We start from the raw sequence: 18238 nt of genomic DNA, 5'->3' as shown, positions 1-18238 counted from the left end.
AAAACTTCTTGAATCAGCAGGATACTGACTGCCCCACGCGTAGTCGCCGCCAGCAACTCGCATTCACTCTGCCAAGGGTGGGGAAACACGCAAGGACTCAGGTCATTTCTCTTCCGCACCGCTACGGTCTGGAATGCCTTGCCGGCAGACCTGAGAGCCACAGCCTCACAGTCCCTGTTTCGCAGTCACATTTGCATGCACTTCTCCGACACCACACACAATGCCACTCCTCACTGACATGCCTCTGTCCTCCTTCTTTGCGCTCTGCACTTATTCTTCTTATTTTTGTGTTTCTGTTTTCTAATGCTACACCTTGAACAACCTGCACAGGTCCTTAGTAAAGTAATGTGATACTGTATGTAGAAATGAGATAGGCTTTGCGGGTGCTCATTCACGCAGATGCACACGAACAAACACAAGACGAGCTCCCCACCTCAAACTGATCCGCTTCCGTCTTCAGAATCAGAGAACTGGGGACGTGAATGAAGTGTCGCATTGTTTTCTTCATTAGGCCACCCTTTCTTTTTTCGTTGTTTAACGTCCGCGCCCGAGTACCTTTTTGCCTCCGACCGGAAAAAAAAACAAGAAAGTAGTAGTACCAATAATATGCGAAGTTGTGTAGTACATGATTGTGTAGTTTCACAGTGTGCCGATCATGACCTTAAACTTATAATCTTGCCTCCCGGGCATGCCTTTGTCTTGTGTTCTTTTTCTTTTTTTTGTTGGCTTTTAAATATCGTACGGTGTGTGTCCTAGTAAAAATCCAGATGTAATGAATTCATGACATGCTAACTCCATGCTATGTACCTGTTTTGTTGGATTCATCAGGCATGTGCTCCAATGTACCATCAAAGAGTGTTGTTCTATGCCTGCAAGTGCCGTTAGACCCAGAAATATTGTTTATATCACATGCTTCACTGGTCAAAATGTTTGATTGGGGTTTCCAGTTTTTGGAATGGGCTTTTGTTTTTTTTCCGCCCTCCCGCGTACCTTTTCGCGAAAAAAAGGACGTTAAACAATGAATTAACAAAGGGTGGCCTTAGCTAGGAAACAGAAAAATAACAGCTGAGAACGGCGCAGTGCACGTCTTCACTCAGGCAACATAATTCTTTTCTTTAAAAAAACCTAAATGTTAATCAAGTAATTCAAATCTTTCCTGGACTAACTGTATAACGCAGCACGGCAAGAAGAAGAAAAATCTGCTATGTGGCGTGATACACAAATTACCAGCGGAGAATTGGCGCTATTCTCCATCGCTCCTCCATTCCCCTCTCGGCTTAGAGAGGGCTCCACACAGGGGATAACGACATGAGCTGGTACATGTATGCTGCTCAGGCCCACCAGCAGCAGCTATCTGGTCAAGTACAGGCTGTCTGTGTACGGGTGGGAAACTGGAGCTGGGTCAATGTACACACCGATGGGACAATGGGCAACACACATGTCAGCGCAAGCAGCCAACATTAGCAGCTTCTTCGTTCTGCAATTGCAGCGCAAGCCAAGCTCTATCCAGCCTTACAAGTCAGTCAGTGCTGGGCATGGCACAGTCCCTAGCCCCGGCAAACAAAGACAGAGCTAGACACAGGAGCAAAGCGTTAACTCGTGCATGACGCAGGAGCTCATAAAGAGCCACTCGACTTTATGTGGGCTCATCACCTGCATCTTCATCTTCATCATCTTCATCATCATTGCACCCATCTTCGTCATCGCTATCCGCAGCTGCTGATGCTGAGGCCGACGTTGATGCTGCGGCCGGTGGAGCTGTACCACCACTTGCCGCGGCATCACTCTCATCTGGATGGATAGTGGTTGTACGTTATGTACATTGTACACACACACACACACACACACATATACACACACACACGCACGCACGTATACACACACACACACACGCACGTATATACACACACACACACACGCACGTATACACACACACACACACACGCACGTATACACACACACACACACACACGCACGTATACACACACACACACACACGCACGTATACACACACACACACACACGCACGTATACACACACACACACACACGCACGTATACACACACACACGTATACACACACACACACACACACGCACGTATACACACACACACACACACGCACGTATACACACACACACGTATACACACACACACACACGTATACACACACACACACACACACGTATACACACACACACACACACGTATACACACACACACACACACGTATACACACACACACGTACACACACACACACACCTATACACACACACACACACACACACGTATACACACACACACACACACGCACGTATACACACACACACACACACACACACACACACACACACACACACACACACAAGCACACATACACACACACACACACACATGGATGTAGGCAAGAAAAAGGCCATGGTCTTGACTCTTGAATGACGCTCCAAGCTCACAGTATCCAGGCATAGTGAAGACTTGTAAATCATCATCAGATAAAAGACTTTCAAAGTCGTAGATTGTAGGGTGTGTTCAGATACAGGTAGTGGTACAGAAGACCACATTCTCCAAGAGTGCGCACCTCTACACATCAGGGTCTCAGATGGCAAAGAAATCACATCATGCCGTGCACAACATCTACAAACATGTTTGCACAGGCATTAGGAAGGTTTAGTTCCCACGTAACGGAAACGCGTACGTGGGTGATACACGTAAAGTGGATGAAGGCCCCCCACGTTGCAAAGTGCTGTTTAGTCACACGTACTGAAAACTTGTGAAATCTTTGCAGTCGTTTCGATGGAAACAGCATATATGTGAGCGGGAAAGTTTGAAAACAGATTCGAAGTGGACACCATGACAAAAGTAAGTATGTTGTGTATAGACTATCTGTTGTGTTTCATTGGTCTGTGTGGCCGAGTGACTCCCGCTTCTCATTCATGATGTTTGGCCTGTTCTCATCTCAAGTGTAGCTACCCCTTTGCTGTGCGGTTTTATTGGTGATTGTAATATCATGCACGTGCCTGCTCTTTTCAGTTTCCCGCCGTTGTAGGCAGCGCATGCGTAACAGCTGATTTACATTTTTGCTGTGACTTTTTGTAGGACAGGGAAGCTCTTGTGTTGGGTTTTTGTTGGAACAAGAAGAAGTTTTTGTCTATGTTGAATATTTGTGCGCTCCTTTGATCTTGTGAGAGTTGGGTCATTTTGGGCCAAGCACGCAATTCGAAACATTACTGGCACCTCCGACGGGATGCGTGCATTTTGAAGACATGGACGACGAAGAAACCACTACTGTCGCGGGGAGTGGAGAGCTGTCTGGCGAGCATGGGCAGGACACCGAAGCTGACGCTCCGGAGACCAGCTCGCAGGCACCTCCAGCCCAAAGTGTGACTTACGACTATGTAAAGTTTCGTGCCTCCCTGCGGAGAAGACTGACCAACCTGCTGAAGGTATTGAACACGGAGTATGGGAAGTCGTCGCCGAGTGCGAGGTACCTCAAAAAGTACCTGGCTGACGCCGAAGGAATAGTAAAACAAATCGAAGAAGTGGTCGAGGACCACAGGAATCAATTGCGAGACGATGCAGATTTTGAAGGATTGGAGAAGTTGGAAAAGTGGTTTGAGAAGTTGAACGAGGATTGTTCTCCGCTGGCAGAAGTTAGTTCGCTCCTTGAGTCAGGAGTTTTGGAGTCAGCCAGTCAGCCCAGTGGCGATGGTGACTTGTCAGCGCAGCCTCTAGAGGAAGAGCTAGAGGGCGAAGATTTTGCCCACAGCGCGCCACGTAGTGCTGATGACGGAGGAACGGAGTTTTCTGGAGACCCTGGTGTCAGTTCCAGCCTGAGAGCTTGTAGTGATGATGATGCATCAGTAGTGACTATGTATAGTACTGGTATGTATCACAGTGGCGTCACTGACGGATGCAGCACTGCTGTTCCCTGGCAAACGCCTGCTGCCGCTGCTGCTGATCAAAGGGATCATGCCATTCATGGAGCTGCTCAAGATGATGGGACAGTGGGTGATTACCCTGATAGCAGGCTTAGGGCCAGAGGTGCACTAGCACTTAGAGGCAGTCCAGGAATGCAAGGCAGGGGCAGCAGCGCTGATACTAGCTCTGGAACTCGATCCTCGTTGCAACCTCCAGGTCACGCTGTGCATGCAGCTACATTCACAACTGCTAGTGTTACTCAGAGTAGTGTGCTTGTGGGACAGCCTCAACATCATCAACACTCTGCTACTCAAGTGTCTAGTGCTGCCTACGTTGCTAGTGCAGGTAGTGGTACTGGTACACCTGGAGTCGCAGTGAACAGAGTTGTGAGTGGAGCACCCAGTCAAACTCAAGGGCAGGGTGGTGGAGCATTCAGAGCGAGAGCAATGCCTTCTGTACAGCAACGTCCTCACGCCAAGCCTGTTACTGCATTTTCATCTTCAGTTCTTCCACCACTACCCTCAGCTCACGCAGCTAAGACTGCATTTCCATCTCCAAGACGCAGTGTTGCACCAAGAGCTTACCGGCCTTCTGCACAGGCAGCCGCGCCTAGTGCTCACAGTCAATATCAGACTCAGTATGCACAGCCTGCTGCTCCACACATCAGTCCATATGGGCATTCTTGGTTGAAGCCAATAGAAGTGCCGAAGTTCAGTGGAAAAGGGCGCGATTACATCCAATGGCGGCAGAGGTTCTTGCAAGTAGCCGACTCATCTTTGCCTGAGGAGTACCAACTGGCTCGCCTTCGCGAGGCCGTTGCTGGCGGGGAAGCCGCTATCCTCATTGAAGACCTTCTGGACGGCCCCGGAGCATATGACGCCGCGTGGGCGGAGCTGGAGTCTTGGTTTGGTGGCACAGATCGACACTTGGAGCAACAAATCCGAGATCTGCTCAACCATCCCCGAGTCACTAACGAAAGGGACGTGGAGGGTCTGCAGCAGTATGCGGTCAAGCTACGCAGCCTAATCGCCAACATGAAGCTGTGCGGCTCTGAACCGGGCCCTGAGCTGTGCATCATTGCTACCGAAAAGGTGCCGAGGACAACGCTCATCAGGTATTTTGAGAGGCACGGAGACGGTAACACCGACATCAAGGTGTTTGCCACCTGGCTACTAGAAAAGGTGAAGACGGCAAAGTATGCCAATGACCGTACCGAGCAGCCAGACCGTCAACCCGCCCATGGAAAAAGGCATCATGAAGCTGTTCAGCGCCCCGTGCAGCAACGGTCTTTCATAGGCACTGAAGCTACGGCGCCAAAAAGGCCTCAAGAAGCTCCGATCAAGACGTCTGGCCACTCAAAGACACAGCAGCAAGCACGACAGAAGTGCCGCAAGTGTAATGGTCCGCATCAGCTCGCTAACTGCAATGAGTTCAAGGCACTCTCAACGTCGAGACGTAACGAGCTGGTTCGTCTACTGAATTTGTGTCTCTGTTGCCTAAGAGAAGGTCACTGGGCGCGTGACTGCAATGCTGCTTCCGGTTGCCCTCACTGCCGTGGCAAGCACCACTCGCTTCTGCACGAGTCAAAGCCATCACTGCCCTCCAGTAAGGCAGCTGCGTCCACCAGTCCGGCTGCGAGTGAAAACACGGCGCATGCAACAGCAGCTACAGACGACTCCAATGCTGGGCTAACATCCTTTATGGTCACGCAGGCAGAAGTCAGAGGTGGTACAGCGAAGGCTACAGCCAACGTCCTCCTGGACTCAGGATCCTCGTGCAGCTATGTCTCAGAGCGTCTGGCTAGGCGTCTCCGTCTAGGGGGGAGCAGGAAGAAAGTGTCGGTCGGCGTTATCGGTGGTGGCGCAATTAACGACACTCTCCAAGTGGTGACGCTAGCGGTCCAGCATGATGGTGGTGACAAGGCTACGGAGCTTGAGGCATATGTCCTGCCCAGAGTAACGACGGATCTGCGATTGGTGAACTGGAAGGAGATTCAGGACAACTGGGCCCATCTTCGTGACGTATCGTTCAAGACAGCAGGAGACAATCACCTCGACTTGCTGATTGGCTTGAACTCACCAGTGCTTCACCGTGCGGATGAGGAACGTCATGGAGGCGATGGTGACCCTATTGCTCGGAAGACTCCTCTCGGATGGGTCTGTTTTGGGCCAGTACTATGTCCATCCACACCGACGCATTCGACGTTCCATGCGGTGACCACTGCTGGTACCAATTTGGACCACCTGGTGAGTCGTTTCTGGGATCTTGAAGCGGTTGGAATGTTACCAAAGTCAGACCAGTACTTGACTCCGGACGAGCAGCAAGCGGTGACTTCAACTCAGCGAACCCTGAACTACAAGGACGGTCGGTTTGAAGTCGGAATCCCCTGGAAGGACGGCGCCAAGCAGCCTGATGTCACGAGCAACAAGGTGCTGGCTGAGAACCGACTCCGCGCACTCATGCGATCGCTGCAGCGACGGCCAGGTATGCTGCCAAGGTATGCGAAGGTCCTGGAAGACTACCTGCAGAAGTCCTACATCCGGAAACTGACAACTGAGGAAGTTGAACAATGCGGCTCATCACAGTGTTATCTGCCGCATTTCGCTGTTATACGGGAGGATAAGGCAACGACTAAAGTCCGCGTTGTTTTTGATGCTGCCGCCAGAGCAAATAATGTTGCTGTGAACGACTTGATGTTGGCTGGACCGAAACTGCAGGCCGACCTCGTGAAGCTCCTGATTCGCTTCTGCCTTGAGCCTATCGCACTGATGGGCGATGTTTCGGAGATGTTTCTCCAGGTGTCCCTTTCCCCAGAAGACCGAAGATACCACCGGTTCCTATGGCAGCCTGGCGAAACAGTTGAGACGTACGAATTCATGCGGCTGGTCTTCGGGATCAAGGCGTCACCCTATTTAGCTGGACGAGCCTTGCAAGCTACTGCCGAGCGCTTTGGAGACCAGTATGATCCTATTGCCAGCGACATTGTGCGGGACTCCTTCTATGTCGATGATCTTCTCAAGTCGCTACGTGACGTACAGCAGGCGATTCTTGCTCGAGTGGAGACTCAGGCCCTCTTGAAGCGTGGCGGGTTCACGCTACGTAAGTGGCTAAGCAACAGCCCAGAGGTCATGGCGTCTATTCCTGCTGAGGAGCGGGCCGCGGCAGAGTCCAGGTCAATTGCAGAGAGCCCCTCGCATCCTGAGGTGTCCCAGAAAGCCTTAGGTGTGAAGTGGATGGTCAAGGGGGACTACTTCACGTTCCACTACAAGGGATCATCTCCGACAGTGTTCACGAAGCGGTCAGTCTTGAGCCGCATGGCAACATTGTTCGACCCAAGGGGTCAGCTGTCGCCATTCACCATAAGGGCCAAGATAATGTTCCAAGAGTTATGTCTCTCTGGAATCGGCTGGGACGACACGCTGCCAGATGCTCATCTTGCTTCATGGAGCCGGTGGTTTAGTGAGTTCGACACTCTTTCTCACCTCAAGATCCGTCGCTGTTTCAAGGGAGATGATTGGGTCAACGACATCACCGTCCATGTGTTCACGGACGCTTCCGCATTGGCATATGCCGCAGCAGCTTATGTGCGAGTGGCGGAGAGTGATGGCGGAGCACGTGTCACGTTGATCATGGCAAAGGCGCGGCCGGCTCCCATCAAGCGGCGAACGATCCCTCAGCTTGAGCTGCAGGGTGCAGTACTCGGTGCACGCCTGGGTCAGTACGTCAGTGGAGCGGTTGGTGTTGGAACAGATGACGTCAACTATTGGACAGACTCGATGAACGTCCTCTACTGGGTTCGCTCGCTCAGTAGAAAGTTTAAGGTTGACGTCGGCAACCGCATTTCAGAAATCCAGCGTCTTTCGCGTCCTGCGCAGTGGCAGCATGTTCCCGGAAAGGAGAATCCCGCTGATCTTCCTACTCGTGGACTCTCTGCCCAGCAACTCGTGGAACGGGGAACGTGGTGGTCTGGGCCTCGATTCCTCTCCTTCGGTGCTGACCAGTGGCCAAAGAAAATGATTGCCGTGCCCTCCGTCCTTCCATGCATGCAAGTATCCAAGGTAGCTACTGCCATGGTCAGCCTACATGCAGTTGAGTGTCATCCTGCTGAGACTCGACTGGACCCCGGGAACTACTCTGCGTGGCCTCATCTCCTACGTGTAACAGCCTGGTGTCGCCGGTTTATCCACTGCCTCAAGTCAGCCCGCGCTGGAGAACAAGCTTATACCAGCACGGGGGAGGCCCCCGTGGTTGAAGTGAACTTGGGCAGCCAATGTTCTTCTCTTAATGTGCCGGAGCTTTCAGCAGCAGAGGTTGACAGTGCTGAGCAGTATTGGGTGGCGCGATCACAGAGAGACCAGTACCCAGATGTGTACCACACTCTGATGAGCGGCAAGGAACTACCATCCTCATCACCTCTTGTCAAGCTGCGGCCATTCCTGGACAGCAGCGCTGAAGTCCCGGTGTTACGAGTTGGCGGGAGACTGAGGACGGCTCATCATCTGGCCAGTGAGTTTCGGTGTCCCTTGATATTACCTCAGAAGCATCGGGTGACGGAATTGATCATTGCAGAAGAAGATCGGCAATGCTCACACTCGATTGGTACCAACCACCTGCTATCGAAGCTAGCTGACAAGTTCTGGATCGTAAAGGGGAGACAGACGGTAAAGCGGTATCGTCAGGCCTGTGTCGGCTGTAAACGTTTGTGGAACAAGCCGTACTCACCAGCGATGGGTCCGCTACCCAATTTCAGAACCGAAGGTCAGCTACTCGCCTTCTCACGTACAGCAGTCGACTTTGCTGGGCCGTTTTACGTAAAACGTGGCCGCGGACGTGTCCAGGAAAAGCGGTATGCAGCGATCTTCACATGCCTGCAAACCAGGGCTTGCCATTTCGAGGTAGTGTACTCCTTAGACACGGACGGTTTTAAAATGGCACTGGTACGCTTCACCAAGCGCCGTGGAACCCCAACCATGATCCTCTCAGATAATGGGACGAATTTCGTCGGGACAGAGCGGGAGTTGCGTGAAGCTGTACAGAGTCTTGGTACTGGTGATGTCTCAGCAGCGTTGGCAGCCCAAGGGACACAGTGGGTTTTTAACCCCCCGAGGGCGCCTCACACTGGTGGTGTGTTTGAGCGGGTCGTTCGCTCATTGAAACAAGTACTGCAGACAGTCTTGTATAAAGCGGATCTTACCGATGAGGAACTGCATACTGCTCTTGTTCAGGCGGAAGGGTTACTCAACTCTAGGCCACTAACTGCGGTTTCTACTGATGCCGCGGACCCTCAGCCATTGACGCCTCACCATTTTCTGGTGGGACACGCTCGAGTCACGAGTCCACTGGAGGAACAGGCAGAGTTGGCTGAGCGAGCTCATCCTCATCGGCGTTTCGACATCATCCAGCATTTACTGAAGGTAGTTTGGAGGCGCTGGAAGAGAGAGGTTGTCTCACGGTTGAACCTGACTACCAAGTGGCAACGTGCTCAGAGGTCAGCTCAGGTTGGAGATGTTCTGCTATGCCTCGACGACCATCTTCCACGAGCAAAGTGGCCATTGGGAAGAGTGGAAGCCGTCTACCCAGGCAAGGACGGAGCGACACGTGTGGTGGATGTCAACATCCGGGGAAAAGTCTACCGTCGGCATGTTCGCTACCTTGTGCCTCTGGAAGTGGAGCCGTCGAGTGACCGAGTTAACAGCTTGGAGTCGGTCGTGAAGATGCGTGACCTGTGAAGTGAAACTCATCGCCCCGAGCTAAGTACTGAGTAACTGATTCTAATACCGAAGACGTTGGCTGATCAGTGATAATGAAATAAAATATCTGCTAGCCATATTTCATGCTGTGTGGTACTGTTAGAGCTATGGGTGATAGGAATCATGTTATGCGTGTTACAGCACGAGTGGGTTGCAAAGGTCTTCGATAGTTTCGGTGCTGATGAGCTAGTTCTATCGGAGGAAGTACACATTATGCTCTTTTGTTTTTCCTGGCAAGATGCTGGTGTGGCATATACTTGTTTTTGCCTTTTGTTTTTCGTTGTTTTTGTTTTTTTTTGCTCTTCTGGGTGTATGTAGTTTTCGCTTGAATATTTGTGCGCTCCTTTGATCTTGTGAGAGTTGGGTCATTTTGGGCCAAGCACGCAATTCGAAACAAAGTAGTTGTTTTGGTCAATGGTTCTTGCATGTTCTTGTAGCAACTTTGGATTCTCGTTGTTCCTCTGTGTTTGTCAATCAAGTACATGCCCTCATGGCTCTCGTACCTGTCCTCTGCGAGCTCTTCGCCTTAGAGTTTGATCGCAAGGATCCTCATTTTGAGCTGCTGCAGCTAATTGTGGAACTGCTTCAGGAGCAAATCGATGTAGAACGTCCTCGACAGCTCCCCAATCGTTTCCACGGGTTGGACAAGAAGTGGACCTCCGAGAAATGGAGAGAGACATTCCGTTTTCAAAAGCAGCACCACCAAAGGCTGACCACAGCTCTTGGGTTGCCTGAGGAGTTCTGTGGGCCAAATAAGATTAAATGGACTGGCCACGATGGGCTATGTGTGGTCCTAGCACGATTGGCCTATCCATGCCGGCTAGGCCCATTGGAAGATGTGTTTGGGTGCTCTCGCTGTGAGCTGAGCGTCATCATCAATGACACCTGTCGATTCATATACGATCGTTGGGGAGACCTGCTTAGGCGTGTGGACCTTCCTTGGCTACCCCTGTCGCTCCTCAGCAGCAGTCATTCAACTACCGCCTCATTCGCACCCGCAGAGTAGCGGAACAAGCTTTCGGGAGACTGAAAGGCCGGTTCCGCATCTTGGTGCACAGCAGCATCAGGAATCCTAGATTTGCTGCTGATGTTGCTGTGGTTGCGTTCTCGCAGCATAACTTGTGCGAGCGCTGGAGCTGTCCGTTTGAGCAGCAGTGGACGATAGATCCAGCGCAGTACGCTGCACACCATCCTGGACAGGATGAGCATGCGAATGCGGAGAGAGAGGCAGGTGGTGATGGTGTCCGGAATGCCATTGCTGCGTACACACATGCCAATTTCCCCTTGCATCAGATTTACTAGGAATAAAGAGAGTCTGGGAACTATAGACCAGCTGAAGTCAACGTGCATGATGGAACATCGTTGCTCTCGCTGGGCACACACTCAGATGCACAATTACATGTATGTGTACTAGTAAATATTTTCTTCCTTTCTCGTTTCTGTTCCTAAAATAGTCCTTATGCACATTGTACAGATGTACGAAGTTCTGTACTAGGGCCGTAGGTGTGTACATACCCGGTTGGGTGTTCATTGCGTGCTATACATGCGTGTTTGACCCATTTAGCCTCATAATTCGCGGCGAACAATCACTTTTCCAGCTTCTTCACTTTGGGATTGAACTAACGACTCGCTAGATCACTGTCGAAAAAGTGTTCGTATGAAATGCCTTCAGGGCCCATTTCGCTGTGGAAATAGCAATAAACACAATAGGGTCCTGCACATTCAACACCCAACCGGGTCTACGGGATTCTACGGGATTTCGTGCATCTGTACAACGTGCATAAGGCCTATTGGTGAAAGCTTGTTGGCCCTACCTTCCTTTGTGTTTTTTTTTCCCGGTAGATAATGTAGGATTTCTTTTTACCACTAAATCGCGGTCAAAAAACCAAATCGGTTTCTGTAATTCTCCAATTCTCTCTCCTCTTTTTCATGCACCCGCTTTGGGTATTGTTTCATTTTTCCCGCTTTGTGTTTGAGCCATTCAGCCTCGTGAGCGCTGCTAGCTTTGATGCTGATAAGAATGTGTTTTCTGTGAACCGACAATTTACCGGAGGTTCTACATGTCCGGGCATGTGACATGCTCCTTTGCGGGTGTATGCGTACACAGTTAAACATTCAACTAACAGCATGTGGCCGAGGATGAGAAGTGTCATTACTCGCTATTTATGGTTGTATCTAAGGTCGTTACTCGCAAGCTTGGCTGTGCGTCCGAGTACTATTCCAATTCACTGGTGTTTGCATGCATTTTTTCTTGTGTGTCTCAGACCTTCGTGTAAGAAAAATCCAGGAGAGTGAACAATCACTCTCGCTATCCTCTCAAGGAGAGTGGTGGGAGAGCAGTCCCCCCCCCCCCCCCAAAAAAAAGTCGCTCGCCTTATCTATCCAAGGCGAGCACAATACAGGCTTTTTCAACATCTTGCCATACCCCAATCGGATTCAATACCCAATAGCTGCCAAATTCGTTTTGGAAAATCGCCGTACGCACTACAAATGAAAGCTGTTCGGACCACAACTAACTTTAGTTTCCCTTCATCAGAGACAATGATACACGCAATGGGAAATCGAGACAATTCGCTAAGATCCATGGTATTTTTGTAGTATTCATCGTAGAGCGCTCCTTTCTTCTGTATCTGACCGCTAAAGACCTGTGCCTGGCGTCACACAGGTCTATGCATGCCTGGACTGTCACGCAACAGAGGGAAATCCTTTAATATATAAAAACACTAATAAAAATTATGATTGCCGCCCAAGTGCGGAAGTGAAAATTTGCAACGGTACGTAAAATGCTTTGCGAGTGCCGTAACTCCACTATTGTACCTCGGATCGACTTTCGATTTGTTGAAGCCAACAGCTGAGAACTTTCTAATGCGAATAGACCTTTCGATTACTCGATTCCGTTCAGGGAAAGCCGAGTTACGAAATATTTGAGTGTTTTCAGAACTTCATCGTGAGTGATGCGGATGCGCTCGAAATTCTCAAGGCGCGCGACGAAAAGTGCGCCCTAAAAGAAAATAAGGAGAGCGAAGGCGCGCGAGAGCGATCGCTCTCCTTTTACCAGATGGTCTGGCGTCTGTAAATATGTATTGTATTTGTCAAGTCCCAACTGCTTCATGTCCACAGCCTGTAGCATACACTGAAAAGTAACTCATTGGTAGACCCGTTCAGCCGAACTATGATGATCACAATAATATTATTGTTTTGCCAGACATACCGAGTTGTTACAATGTAATGTGACGACACATTTATGACCGATGAGCTTTCTGAATTGACCATAAAACAGCAATATGAATAGTATAGAGTATAGACCCGTGATACTGTAGGTATGCTGTATCAAGAGTACCGGGACAGCCCGACTAAACGTTCAACTGAGCGTTGTCCTTGCCATGGAATACCAGCGATAATATTGAAAAATAACTACATAAAAACAGGAGAATGGAATAAGCAGCAGTAGTTTTGTGCATGCACGTCAATGTGTGATGTGAAGGAAGAAAACCTAGGGCATTACTCTACACTCCATGCACATATCGTCGCCATCAAGCTGTGACTGAACGGATGCTTGTGCAAAGACTGTCGTGTTTGAATCTTCACACACCAGACCATCACCTACAGGGAAAATGCAGGCATACAAGTAGACAAACAAAGGAAGAGATATTAGATATAGAAGATGAAGCATCATGAACAACTCCTTGCCTCACACAGATTGCTCAAAAATAAAGTAATAATTATACTTCTTCAAGTATCAAAATTGGCAATGAACATTTCTGAAATTTTTGTTCGAGCAGAAATTGTTACGATGAGAAACAGTCCTCGGGGTGCCAATCGTAAACCATTCAAATAAAATTTGACTATTATATATTCCTTACTTTTCAGATGGAGAGCCAAGGTTTAATTTATACAAAAGAGAAAGACCAAGGAACTACAAGTTACGCTATACTGTCCACTAACACCACCAGTTACTAAACAATCAGTCGGTCAGTGTCGTGCAATGTTATCGCATGAGCTGATTGTTTAGTAACTGGTGGTGTTAGTGGACAGTATAGCGTAACTTGTAGTTCCTTGGTCTTTCTCTTTTGTATAAATTACTTACTTTTCATCATTTTTATCATCCTGAAGGATATTCTTGAGGAGGTTCGCTTAAAATGCCATCATATTCTGTAGCAAGCCCGCCTGAAACGTCTGGTTTTGCTGCAGCTGAGTATTCCGGTCCTTTGCCAGGTTGGACTGGTGGGTCATCGTCTGTTGTAACCGTGAGAAAAGGGGCAACAATAACAAAATCAGTAATTACTTTACGCTAGTCCACGTATATCAAATTCAATCAAATATAATCACAACAGTCCATAAACAAGAGTATGCAACTGTGATCTCTTTTCTATTGGCCAGATGCGCGGCACGCTGCCTTCATTACAACATTCAGCTGCAGTCTGCGCACTGCGCAAAATCAAACACTGCACTTTCCCTTTGGTTTGAAATGAACTTTCGTACGGAACTGGAGTTCACGTGCCAAAATTTAGAGATCTTGGAGGTGCTGGAACGAATCGAGCGAAAACGGATGGGCTCGTACAATAAATTGTGGGTTTGAGTGCATGCTTTCAGAGCGTGATGGAGGCAAGTTACGTAATGAAGGCAGCACACAGCGCACTGACCCATAACCACAGTTGCATACTCTTGTTTATACACTCTTGATAATTATTATTGCATATCCAGGAAATCAAAAATTCCAGATATCTACATGCATACAAAATTACAGATGTGCGCACACACGCCGGCACACATACAGAAGATGCACACACACAAACACATGCAAAAACACATGCACAAACCTGGAATGTATGCTCCTGCTCCTGTTGTTGGGCTTGGATGTCTGCATACTGCGTCAGGAACTGCTGCTGCTGGTACGCCACCCGGGACGTTCCACTGGCTGTCGGCGTCGCCTTCTGCTCAGCCTTCACTGCCTTTGGTGGTGGAGTTACTGTTAGAGTATCATCATCATCACTGTCCATGTTGTTATCAACAAGCTCATAGCGCTTTCGTTTTGTACGTAGTTGTGCTGCGCCAACATCCTCAGAGGATGTGCTGGACGTGGAGTTGGTCTCACCAACTGGAGCTGCAACTACCATCTTGGTAGCACCCTGCGACTCCTCAAAAACAACAGTAGCTGTGTCGACAGCTCCTCCAAGTCCACAGCCCCAGGTGGGGTGATCACCGAACAGTTCAAAATATAACCTGACGAGATGCCACGTGCATTTATTTGCAATTTCCCCCCAATCGACCTCCTCAATCGCATCGCCATCAAGTTGCTGATCGTCGTCATCCACTCCTGATCCAGTAGGGGGCTCCTTTTTGTTCCTTTTCAGGATAGGAACAATCTACCTCTCCATCATCTTCTTGCCCAGCTTCTTGAGTCCGTCAATCTTATTCTTCACAACGTCATCAGTCAACTCCTCCACATCATTTTCTCCGTGACTCGCCAGAAGTTTGCCATCTCTCTTCATTTCCACCAATTTTTTCCTCAGCCACTCTCTCTTCGCAGTCTTCATCTGCTTCTGGAACCGGCTGCTGACAACATGCCAAAGTTTCAGCGTGGCCCGCTCCAAATCTTTTGACCAGTTGAAACCCATCGCAAACGGAAGGAAGAGAAACACTCACAAAGTTGAAACTGACAAAAACGAGTGAAAGACACAACAGATCTTGTTGTCCGTCGTCCGGTCTTGCTTCTTCAAAGCAGATTTCAAGTTTCCCGCCAGCATTTCCCAGTTCACGTGATCATGAACAATCCAAGCCGCAATCGCGGCAAGCCACCACACTACAAAACGCAACGCGAAAGCCCGTGGCAGCCCGCTCCAAATCTTTTGGCCAGTTGAAACCCATCGCAAACGGAAGGAAGAGAAACACTCACAAAGTTGAAACTGACAAAAACGAGTGAAAGACACAACAGATCTTGTTGTCCGTCGTCCGGTCTTGCTTCTTCAAAGCAGATTTCAAGTTTCCCGCCAGCATTTCCCAGTTCACGTGATCATGAACAATCCAAGCCGCAATCGCGGCAAGCCACCACACTACAAAACGCAACGCGAAAGCCCGTGGCAGGCCGCCACTCCGCGGTTACCATGGTAAAACCCAAAAATCTAGGTGCCGCGGAGCCGCAGTGGAACCCGGCCCTTAGCACCGTTTCGTAGGTACAGTAAAACCTGTAACTAAAGACCACCGTGACTAGCGACCAGCCTGCTACTACAGACCATTTCTCCAGGCACGGACGGTCTCACACTCATATAATTATGGTTGTGCAGTGCAAACCTGTAACAAAGGACCACCTGCCACTAAAGACCGGTTTCTCTGGCCCCAAGGGGTGGTCTTTAGTTACAGGTTTTACTGTACTAGGTACTGTAGAGGCAGAAAATTTCGTCGGTCAATAATTTCGTCCAACTCCAAAGAAAAGGAGTTCGTCCGGTTGAAATTTTCGTCCGAAGATCATAAGAGTGTATAGAAACGCTGGACAAATCGATATTCGTCCTACATTTAATTTAGTCCAAAAGCTCCTTGGACGAAAAAGACGAAATTAAATTCCAGACGAATATTTCTGCTTATACAGTACCTGTTTTCCGCTTGCGTGGGATTCCACCACCCCATGGTCAGGTGTCAGATGCAGCTCGTGAGCGGTGGATGAATCAGATCCACCAACCAGGGGCCAAACGCGAGAATCACTCTTGTTGAATCCTTGCTCCAATTGAACGTGAGGTTATGCATCCAATGTAGAGCTCTACTCTTACAAACATGGTCTATATGGTCGGTTGCTATTAGGTCAAGAATAAACTTGCACCAGTTCATGTATAGGTCATGAACTTACCCTCCGCTGGGATTGGCTTTCCGCATTTGGTACAGAGACCTTTCGCATCGGCACAGGGCCGGCACATTATCCGATATGCTTCCTTGATACATTTGTTCTGGCATTGGACGCTGGATGTCGGCACAGAAACACAGCACAAGCAAAGAGATCAGCATGCATCTCCATTAGGCCGCCCATTGCAGAATGTCATGATGGCAAACTAGCGTAGAAGTCTGTGAGTACCTACCGTATTTCCCCGACTGTTAGTCGCACGGCCATTTTCCGGTCACTCATTTTTCAATAATTACATGATTTAACTCTTCTCTTCAACTCCGAAAACGGTCTCTTCATGGCGATTATCTTTAAATTTCACCAAATTTTCAGGCCCATCATCAAGACGGAAATAATAGCAGAGTTAAGTTAGTCCTTTACTGTCCGATTAAAAAATTAATGTATATTACAAGCCCTGGTTTGGATTGGACAATCTCCACGATCTTGGGCATCCTGGAAAGGTCTTGACGAGAGGAACACAATGAGTGTACACGCAGCTCCACAGGATGCACTGGCCCAGCGCTGCAAGCCAGGGAAGCGCTGGGCTCTCTCGAAATCGATCTCCATTCACCATTTCACTCCTGTTGCTCGTATCAAAGTCAAATCTTTTCGTAAATACTCCCGGGAACCTACTTTTGAATTTGAATTGGTGTAGCCTTGCCAATGGGTGACGTAAATAGGTAAATAACAGCCGTTGACCAGCGCAATTTTCCCGGCATACTGTACCAGAATTACGAGTGCTGTTACTCAAGAACCGCTCTTCCTATCGCTTTGGGAATTGTTCGAGACGACAGCTGAGCGTTTTCTCTTCGGCCTACATTTGTGCATATTTCGATCTCTCCAAAAGACCGAGATTTCGACCAAGTTACGATAATTTGAAAATGCCTACCCCATCAACACCCATTGGTTCGATGCTTGTATGTACGACTACAAGGGTCAATAATGTGTAAGTGGCTGCGTTGGAGTTTACGGACAGTTAGAAAAAAATTATATTCACTTCAGAAGAAAGTCATGCTCGATCGCAAGTCGCAACCCCTTTGTACGCCCTGAAGTTTAGCAGTGGAACTCACCTAGTACATACTCTGATTCAACATACTCTTGCTTAGCATGGACATTGTCATTGTGTGGAGCACGGGTGCATTGATCCATACTGAAGTATGTTGGGATAAGAAGTACTGAGTACTCAGTACTGTGTACTCAGTACCTCGAATACTAAGTCCACTTTCTTGCTGCCCCATGGGGGTGCATGTACAGTCAACTTTGCGAATAACGACACACGGCGGGGCATCAGAAAAGTGTCCTTATTCGCGAAGTGTCCTTACAGGCGTATACCCAAAGTCTCAGTATACGTATTGCAGTTGGATGGGACTTTGCTCAGGGCATGGAATTTCTGTCGTTATTCGCGAATTGTCGTTATATCCGCAGTCGTTATTAGCGAAGTTGACTGTACATCTTATCAGAGATCTACTGTACATGTGTTGAGTAAAGTGGTGGCACCCGTGCTTATTTTGAGGCGTGAACTAACTTCCGGACCTGACTTGTGCCTAGTGGAAGAGTCCTATTTCTCCGGCATCTGTTGTAGCATGGACATGGACAAGTACATCTGCATGCACGGACCGTACTGGGATATGTATTTCGGGCTGTATGTTTTATCGGGCTAAACTTTACAACAGAATCAAAAAATGAAGGGGGCAGGGGG

The 18238-nt window shown here is 48.9% G+C and overlaps 1 protein-coding gene across 1 annotated transcript in view; it reads right to left on the bottom strand.

The window, feature by feature from the left end:
• Positions 1-434: 434 nt before the first annotated feature.
• Positions 435-18238, bottom strand: part of LOC135822598 (uncharacterized protein C9orf85 homolog) — a 19042-nt gene continuing 1238 nt past the window's right edge. The window contains exons 2-3 of the mRNA XM_065335409.1: positions 16510-16619; positions 435-1791 (exon numbers count right to left, since the gene is read on the bottom strand). Of these exons, the coding sequence (XP_065191481.1) occupies positions 1637-1791; positions 16510-16619 (265 nt within the window). The 3' untranslated portion in view covers positions 435-1636. The remainder of the gene's footprint in view (positions 1792-16509; positions 16620-18238) is intronic.

The sequence above is a fragment of the Sycon ciliatum genome, chromosome 8 (assembly GCF_964019385.1).
Source record: "Sycon ciliatum chromosome 8, ocSycCili1.1, whole genome shotgun sequence".
NCBI classification, from domain to species: Eukaryota; Metazoa; Porifera; class Calcarea; order Leucosolenida; family Sycettidae; genus Sycon; species Sycon ciliatum.
Note: the sequence above shows the minus strand (reverse complement) of the source record. Positions and strands in the feature narration are given on the sequence as shown.